Below are 10,083 nucleotides of genomic sequence, written 5' to 3'. Positions count from 1 at the left end.
ATATTTTATTAATAATAATTACCTTTAATCTTATATTTTTACAATTACATTGATTATAAAATATATATATATATATATATATATATATATAACAAACTTATGATATTTTTACAAATTTAAAGCACTTAGTTAAATAAATTATTTTTATAATATATGGAATCAATATTTTTATTACGTGCATTGCACGTGGTATTGAACCAGTATCAAAATATATATAAGTGGAAATTTGAGGGAAATTGAATGAGATAATGTATTTGGAGGGACTGTTTTAGAAAGTTACACAAATGTTTAAAATTTTCTAATTTTACACTTTAGATTTCTACATCTAGGATTTTATTTTAATTCTGATTTTACCCTTATTTATTGCATTTATATTTATTATAGTTATTTGTTTTTTTTAATATAAAAGATTTAATTCCATAAATTATTATCATAATCCTTTAATTATTGTGGGGTCCATACTAATTTTCAACACAAATCTCTTAATTCACTCATTCAAAACCTTAATTTACTCCTTCAAAAAAGATTGATTTTCCCTTAATTCACTCCCACACTCCTGTTCAATCTTCAAGGACAATCTCATTAAACATATATCTGCATATTCAAAATCACAGTATATATCCATTTATATATCCACATATATACATTCAAAAAAACTATAGTATATATTTTCATATCTACATATATACAAGAAGTTGAGTTATAAGATATATCCTAATCAAACTCACTATAATATATATCCTCATATATAAATAGTTCACACGAAATCAGAAATTGAAAACAATCGTTGGAATGCAAACCTTTCAATCGGGATAAATGGAAACGAACTGCTCTGGCGATGGAGAAAAATGGAGGCAACCGGAGATGAAGACAGGTAGACATCATCAGGGGAGGAAGGTAGGTAGAAACGACCGGAGAAGAAGGAAGGACGAAAATCTCCTTTGGAACGGGATAAACAGAGACGGGCGACGGAGAAAAACGGAGCCGCCAAAGAGGAAGGCAGACGAAGACGGACGATCGGAGAAGAAGAACAGATGGTCGGAGGAAGAAAAGAAAGACGGACAGTCGGAGGAAGAAAGAAAGGAGTTTCGAAAATGGATGGTTTTGGGGATTTTTGGGGTCTTGGGATTTGTTTTTTTTACTTTGGAAAGTATAATTAAGCAAAAGTGTAAATTTTATACATTTCAATCCTTTTACGTAATTATGATTCTTAAATAGGCTATCAATGTACTAATCCTAAATTGAATCCAACATCCCAAAAGATTGGGCTATTGGGCCTCCGTGTTTTTGGGCTATTTAATATTGAGATGGTCTATTTAGAAATCATAATTACGTAAAAGGATCGAAAAGTATAGAATTTACACTTTTGACATAAAACAATCCCTAATTAGATGGTACCCATAACACAAATTACTAGTATATTCTTAGGATCCATCTCAATATTAAATAATTATTAAAATTTAGCATTGGTAAATTGGGAGGTCAAAATCCCGTAAAATGTGCTAACGATACTTTCCAAAATTAAAAAATCTCAAAACCCCAAAACCCATCCATTTTTTAAACCCATCCCTTTCTTCTTCCTCGTTTTTCTTTTCTTCCACCGATCGTCGGTTTTCCTTCCTTCGATCCTCCGTTCCTCTTCTCCGACCGTCTGCCTTCCTCTCCGGCCGGCTCCGCTTTTCTTTGTCGCAAGAGCATTTCATCTCCAGCCGCCTTTGAAAAGAGATTTCCGTCGGTTCTTATTCTTCGGGCCTACCCTCATCTCTGGCCAACGTTTGCCTACCTTCATCTCCGATTGCCTCCATTTTTTTCAGTCGCTAGAGCAGTTCATCTCCAGATTGAAAGGTTTGCATTCCAACGGATGTTTTCAATTTATGATTTGGTGTGAAATATCGTATATGTGAGGATATATAGTATAGTGATTTGATTAGGATATATTTTAGAACTCAACTTGTATATATGCGAATATGCGGATATATACTATAGTGATTTTGAATGTATATATGCGGATATATAAGTGGATATATATTGTGATTTTGAATATATTTTTTGAATATGCGGATATATGTTTATTGAGATTTCGAAAGATGTTTCTGTTATTTTGAATTGTCTTTGAAGATTGAACACCAATGTGGGAGTGAATTAAGAGAAAATCAATTTTATCGAAGGAGTAAATTAAGGTTACGAAGGAGTTAATTAAGGGATTTGTGTTGAAAATTAGTATGGGGCTACATAATTAAAGGATTATGATAATAATTTATGGAATTAAATCTTTTATATTTAAAAAAAATAAATAACTATAATAAAAGTAAATAAGGGTAAAATCAAAATTAAAATAAAATCAGAAATCTAAAAGTGTAAAATTAAAAAAAATGTAGACATTTGGTTAAATAAGTTTCTAAAACAGCCCTCTAAAAACATTATCTCTTTGAGATTTAGTTATTTAACCACTTGTATGCTCGGTTTGACACAATTTTCTTATTTTAATAAAACATATGTATGCATTCAAATTTATGACTTTTTGATTGGGATATATATCTTAACCAATAAGTTGCGGTAAGTTTATATTTGATATCTTTACTTCCTTTTGTTAATGTAACTATTATTTCTTTTTTCAAAAAAAAAAATGTAACTACTATTTCATTTTTTCTCTTTCTTTGAACCAATAAAATTTGTATTTGAGTAGTTTTATATCTTATTCTCTATTGTCATTCGTAGATTTCTAAAATGAGAAAGAATGTTTGTTATTTTATTTTGATATTTTCATTTTGTTTGTGATTTTATGTTCAAATAGTTAAATAATTGTTTTTAATTAGATTTTATTTGTTACCTATTTTGATATGTTGTTTTTTATTTGTAACTTTCTTTTAGATAAAAACAAAAATTTTAATTTAAAAAGTAGATACTTGACAATACTTAAAAAGTGATATATAAAAAGACACATATCAACTTTTTTTTTATATAAGTATAAATATCAAATAATAAAATATGATTAATTAATTTGCATATATTAAAAAATGTCATGAACTTATTTGAAAATTCAATTTCATTTAATTACATGTTATGAACTAGCCATTTATTTGAAACAAAATTTTCACTTAAACTAAAGGTGATCAATAATTTTTACTCAAAATGACAACAAACAAAAGTGTACTTATAACTAAATAATAAAAATTCATAAAAATGAAGAATTTAAAAAATGAAAAAAAATTAAACATAAAATATCTAGAGATTTATTTATTCACTCGGGGATGAATACATTAGAATATTTTATACATTAAAAAAATGCAAAAGATATAAAATATTAGAATGGAATAGATAAAAAGAAAGTAATAAAGAACAAAAAAAATTAAAAATAGATTGGAAAGCCATACATAATTGAATGGTGAAGTAAAAATAGTTGAAGTTCAAACATTCCATAAGAAAAATGAAAATTTTCAATTTGAAGTGAGAAAATTAAGGAATGAAAATTGAGAATAAGAAAAAAATTGAAGCCGCAAATAACAATGAAATGGGAAATAGATTAAAAATAAATAAAAATAATCACATATAAGAGTAATAAATAGGAGAGATAATGTACCAGAGAGATAAAGTAAAATACGTCGAATAAATATGGCATAAGGGTCACACATAAAATATATCTATTTCTTCTTTTCTATAATAATAAAAATACTTTACAGTTGCAACTTTTAAATGGAAGGAGTGTGGAAGTTCTTGATTGGACTAAAAATTTTCTCAAATAAAAGGAAAAAACTCAATTGTAATTTGTGAGTTGGACTTCACGCCTCCTAATAAATAAATAAATAAATACATTACTTATTTTTCTGTGTAAAAATACATTTTTTTCTTTATTTCTAATATAACTTATCGACAGATGACACATTTTTTTATTTATCATTCTCAACACACAGAGTACTGTTTAGTTTGGATAAAACTTTTCTTACCAGCCCACCACCGTCATGAAAAAAAATTAACAGTGCCTCGAGAGAGCTCAATTAATGTTATCCTTCACAAATACTTGGTATTTTCTTTGGAAACCCATCTCACGGCTGCCCAATTGAATAAAATGAAAACAATAAAAATTGGCAGCCAGAAAAAGTAAGTTCCGTAGATATTTTGATTTTGGTATGAACACTGAACCCTGATCGTAAATCATTTTGGAGTTTAGTGGATGTACGTGACTGTGACTGGCGACTAAACTCCAGCTTCCATTTGGATTTCATACTCTGCTTTTGCTGAATTCAACTCCCTCTCCCCTTTCCTTGGCTTTTCCCCAACTTTTCCCTCCAATCTTCCTTTCCTTCGCTCCATCGCTGACTTCCGCTGCGAGTTTTATATTGTAAATCGCCGGAAGAGGGTTTCAGAAGCGTGTCTCTGATCGGTCCTCGCATGGGTAACTGCTTAGATTCTTCAGCTAAGGTAGAAAATGCTCACACCTCCCAAGCGACTTCCGGTAAGACTTTTCTCCCTCTCTCTCTCTCTCTCGAGAATTATCAGTTTGTTCTCCTTGTAAATGTTTTGGTCTCACCGGTTTCTGGGTTTTCGCTAGATTTATTCATCAATCAATCGGCCGTTGCGCTTTTGGTTTAGTTATTGAGGATTTTCTGTGGATTCTACTGTTGGTTCCTTTTTCCCTTTTTCTGGTTTATCAAACTTTAGATGAGGTTGTTGATTTTATTATAATATTTTGGAACTTTGACAATTAATTAGTTTGTAACTTTGCTCCTAAAATTTAGACACCCAACTTATAATTTAACCTTAACAATTCATATAATGGGTGTTGTTCTAATGCTGTTTCGTAGAATTTATAATAACCAATGAATCCATATCTTGTTTTCCCTCATGGATTAGAAATCTCCCGAAGTTCAAGCAAGAAATGTCAGACGTTAGTTGCTTCCAATATTCCTAACTCATTGGAGGACAGGAGTAGAAACTTGTTGAGTCTTCCCACAAGTATAGAAGGTGAAATATTGTCAGCGTCGAGTTTGAAGCCTTTTTCATTCAATGAGCTGAAGAGCGCGACTAGAAATTTTCGACCGGACAGTCTGCTAGGTGAAGGAGGATTTGGTTATGTTTTTAAAGGATGGATTGATGAAAACACATATGCTGCTACAAGGCCGGGATCGGGAATGGTTGTTGCTGTCAAGAAGCTTAAGCGTGAAGCTTCTCAAGGCCACAAGGAGTGGTTGGTATGTGCCTAGTTGATAGTTTTTCTTTTCACTTTTTCATGTGTTCCCTTTTTGTCATATGCTTATGCCTGCAACTAACAGCCTATAAATTTCAGACAGAAGTTAATTATTTGGGCAAATTTCATCATCCAAATCTAGTTAAGCTGATTGGGTATTGCTTGGAAGGTGAGAATCGGTTATTAGTATACGAGTTTATGCCAAGAGGGAGCTTAGAGAATCATCTCTTCAGAAGTAAGTTCTGTATCCATTAGATGTAGAAAGGGGGAAAGGGCATTTTCCTTGCTTCGATCTTATGGATGCTACATGTAGTTGACTCTGCTTGATTTAATACAATGCTGTTGACTTAGCATTTTAAAAATTCTTCAAAAAGTCACTGGGTTCATAATTGTTAATATAATCCCAAGTCAACCTTTGCATTTTCCTTTTCTTGTATGTTAATCTCTAATTATTTTGCAGCATATTGGAAAGAACTTAGACTATAATCTTCTAAGGAGAGAGTGATTGATTATTGTACTGAATCAACGTAAGTTTTTGTTTCATATAGTCAGTTGCCTGATTTACTTAGAATATCATAGAATCCAAGCAGCTAAATGAGCGATAGTTTTCCCTCTCATTTAATTAACACGATGATCCTCTTATGGATTGAAACTCTATGATAGTCCTTATATACTATCACCAAAATAGGAACTGCACAACTTTGCATATGACCAAGAGTACTCATTGTGATCAAAATGGTCTTCGAGAATTCCATATAGTTTTGCCGAATAATTCTGAGACTGATTACTTGCTACCCTCTTTATGGATGTTTCATTTCCTTACTGCTAGTTTTATAATGAATTTGGGATGATCTCTGAGAAAAATTCATTCAAATTAAGTGCTTCTTCTGTAAGCACTTTTGGAAGAAGCACCAATTAAGTGCGTCATCTAAAAGCACTTTAAAGTGCCTTTAAGTGTTTTTAGAATTTTCAAAAGTATTACTTTTAATTATCTAACTAATTACTATGGAAATTTAAAAGTGATTTTAATTAGCTAAAGTTACCTTTATCAATCCAAAGGCATACTGAACTCACTCTTACATGATTTTGGATTTGATATTGATATCAACAGAATATCTGTGATACTCCCACTTTATATTGATTCAGATGGAATTAGACAAGCTTACTTGCTAAGTTCTGTGTGCAGGGGGTTGTCAACCTCTTTCTTGGGCAGTAAGGATCAAAGTGGCCATAGCTGCTGCCAGAGGGCTTTCCTTTCTTCATGAAGCCGAAGCGCCTGTCATATATCGTGATTTCAAGGCATCTAACATACTACTCGATGCAGTAAGCTAGCTATACTTGTGGGGAGAAAAACACACATCTGTTTTGCACAAATGATATACAATCTTGTTACAATAACTGTTTATGATCATTAATGTTGTGCATCACTAATGCAGGAATTTAATGCTAAGCTTTCTGATTTTGGTTTGGCTAAGGCTGGTCCCACTGGAGATAAAACTCATGTAACTACTCAGGTTATGGGAACCCGTGGCTATGCTGCACCTGAATATGTTGCTACAGGTTCATAACATTCCCTATTCTGCACAGTATTGGTGATTTTCTCTCTTTATTTGCATAAGCTCTTATGCTTTTATCCCCTAATATTTGCATAATTCAACCACCTTTGGTTGGCTGGATTTCATTGGGATGTGTGAAAAGAGTTCAAGACTTTAACGGTGAGATCAAATGTCGTGGCAGCCACCTATCTAAAATATTAAAATCCTATGAGTTCTCCAACAACTAAATGTTACGTTGTATGGTCAAACGAAATATAGGGGTGAAAATTCTAGCCAGGTTATTTGAATTAGCTTTCCTTTTTAAGTGTCAATACTTCTGTCCATTCTTTTTAAGTGTTTATTATCTTTATTTTGTTCTACCTTTAGTGATTTTTTGTCTTTGTAATTCCATAATTAAGATTTAGATCACATCTAGCTCAATCCTGATTATTTCAAGCTAATGACCTGATTGGTTTATGGAACTGATCCCCATGAAATTCATACATTTCTTTCAATTTCGGGATTAGTGAATTTCATGTACTTTTGGCCTTTTGCAATAGAGACGGCTTCATTCCTATATTTATCTTTCCTAGTGCGTCCCGGGCAAAGGTGACAAATGAAAATTATTGATCAAGATTGCTTATTTGCTATGAAGTATGATTTTTTTAGTTCAACCACGGTGCGGTGGGGATTGAGCCATTGACCTTTGGAATGGTAATAGGCGTTGTATCCATTGATCTATACTTGGATTGGCTACAAAGTATGATTTATAATTTCACAATTTTGGGGTCTGTTTGGGGTTTATAGTTTATTTCAAGGGAGAGCTCACAGTCTTCCAAATGGGATATGTTTGAGGGAAATTTTATGGTACTACAGTAGTAGTATGAAAAATTTTTAAATTTACGATTCCCCTCCAATTTGATTTAAGGTCTAAGATTCTGTTTCATCAATTTACATTTTGAATTTTTCCATGCTACTTCCTTTTGTGACCACTCATGTTAGCAACATTTAAGAATGGTGTGATTTAATACATTTTTTGGGCCTCGGTTACCAAGGATTTTTGTAATTACAAGTTAGGTGTTCATCTTGTGGATTGGAGTCCCTTTTTGTTGGCTTAGCTTCCTTTTATTGGGCTGATTTTTTTATATGCATTTCTACTTTCTTTCATTTATCTCAACGAAAGCTCGGTTTCTTGTAAAGGGGAAAAAAAACACTTAAAAGAATAGTGTCAGACTCGTAGAATAGAATAGTATATCAATTAGCTGTGTCTAAGTGTGCGAATGAAGGTGTGAGGTATCTCACTATTCTCTATTACAAAATCAAGAAAACCATTCTCCGGGCATTACAAAAAGCACCCCACCAATTCGGGAGGGTGGGTAATCTGTCCTAATCCAACCTCCCTGCTCTAAGGCACAAAATAACCAGCTACCCCTCCCACTAACACTGCAGACCTATTTCATTCCCTATGTGATCCTCTGCCGCAGACTCCTCTGGCAGACATTCTCTCTCCTGACTGTTATGGTCCCTCCCCTGTACATTCCCTAACAATGGGGTCCTTACAGAAGGAGAGTACGGAATTTTTTCGTTATATTTCTGCCTTATTATGGATTTTAGAATTGGGAATGAAAGATTGAGAATTATGGAAAGAAATTTAAGATTCCATTTTGATTAACCAATTAATTAATTTTTGTGCTTTCCCTTCAAAAATTAGTTAGTAATTATGGTACGGGCACCTCTACCTATCAGATAATCTTGGGACAATTTTAGTTAAAACAACTCCCATTTCCAAGAGACTGTGTTTGCTGTGTTTGCTGTGTTTGCTGGTCATAGACATTGCATTTTTAAGTTTACCATCTAGCAACCTGTTAACTTGAACTAACTAGCTCGATTAGATGCACAATTATCTTCAAGAGTCCTTTTCATTATAGCCTTTGTCCATAAGCTAAAAGAAATCTTATAAGAGAGTACTTAAATGTTATTCTATCCACCTCGAGTTAATCGTCTGAGTCCTTTTGACAAACGTTACAATCTTGATTAGGCCCTTTAATCGAAATTCGCTATTTTGCAAGCCATGAGATCTCATAATGTTATTTTTGCATGTACAATAAATTATTATTATTATTCTTTTTGTTATTTTCTAAAATATTTTGGTATGTTGGCTAATATGAAAACATAATTAAATGGTTAGTTTTGGTTGTTAAGTTAATCATCATTTTTTATTTAGATAAAGTTTAAATAATTCTATCTTAATCTCTAAAATTTTATTAAGTTCTAAATTTAGTTCTAAATTCAGGGTGTTAATCATCTTTCAAATACTTAAACTACAAGAGAGTAAGTAAACGTGGGTGAAAATTATGAACTTGTAAGAATATCAAGCACATGAATACTTTTACATGATGTATTATCCATGCAGCATATCAATGAGGTGTCTAATTTATAGTGATTAATTGTTGAAACTGCAACTTCAATTACGTGGCAGGTCGGTTGACATCAAAAAGCGACGTTTATAGTTTTGGAGTTGTGTTGCTTGAGCTGTTGTCGGGTCGACGTGCCGAGGAGGATCTTGTAGAGTGGGCAAGACCATATTTGGGTGACAAAAGAAGGTTATTCCGAATTATGGACACCAAACTTGAGGGACAGTATTCTCGAAAGGGAGCTTATACAGCCGCCATTTTAGCTTCTCGGTGCCTTAGGAGTGAACCGAGGGTTCGACCTCGGATGGTAGAAATTCTGAGTGCACTGAAGGATCTTGGATCTCCCAAAACTGCAGCTAGAAACTCGCAGCCAAAGCAACGTGCAATTCCCACTCCCTCAAACTTAAAGGTTGATGCATCTCCTTTGACATCCCATCAGCAGTCCACTTCTATAGGTTAAATTATTCTTTGGAGTCTTTTGTTTTGATTTATAGTTCTTATGATTTTAAAAGTAGTTTTATCGTACAGTCGTTATGATTGGTTAAATCAAAGTCCCTGGTATTACCAAATATTGATACATAGGAGGTTTTTTCTTTGATGTTGTACATGTGAAGGTGAATTGACTTATTATATTAGAGTTTGAGTTGAGTAAAAAATAGAACAAATCGAGTAGATTCTCAAGTACTCATTTCTTCCAATATTCCTTCCCAACGTGATAAGGCGAAATTACCATTGTGCCCTTATATTAGTCTTATTTCAGTAAGTCTTTAGTCTAATGGATGACATTTCATGATGGTATAAGGAATATTGGAGATAAAATGCATACCATAGAGAGAATTCTTTAGAGATTTTACAAAATGTTCCTACCTGGGTTCATGAATTATGTTCAACAAACAGTACGAATTGCAAGGTACATTGGTCAAAGTTTCATGATTACTTTATCGCATGC

At 32.7% G+C, this 10,083-nt stretch overlaps 1 protein-coding gene across 1 annotated transcript; it reads left to right on the top strand.

Moving 5' to 3' along the window:
* The first annotated feature begins 4,166 nt into the window (after positions 1-4,166).
* LOC111019282 (putative serine/threonine-protein kinase PBL3) lies at positions 4,167-9,818 on the top strand. The gene is made up of 6 exons (XM_022295627.2): positions 4,167-4,453; positions 4,852-5,189; positions 5,285-5,420; positions 6,372-6,508; positions 6,622-6,745; positions 9,200-9,818. Exons 1-6 carry the CDS (start codon positions 4,390-4,392, stop codon positions 9,592-9,594), a joined length of 1,194 nt encoding a protein of 397 aa, XP_022151319.1. The 5' UTR covers positions 4,167-4,389; the 3' UTR covers positions 9,595-9,818.
* Positions 9,819-10,083: the final 265 nt, after the last annotated feature.

The sequence above is a fragment of the Momordica charantia genome, assembly GCF_013281855.1.
Source record: "Momordica charantia cultivar OHB3-1 chromosome 8 unlocalized genomic scaffold, Mcharantia_2.0 BLBB01000008.1, whole genome shotgun sequence".
NCBI classification, from domain to species: Eukaryota; Viridiplantae; Streptophyta; class Magnoliopsida; order Cucurbitales; family Cucurbitaceae; genus Momordica; species Momordica charantia.
The sequence above is the reverse complement of the archived record's forward strand: the minus strand, read 5'-3'. Positions and strand labels throughout refer to the sequence as shown.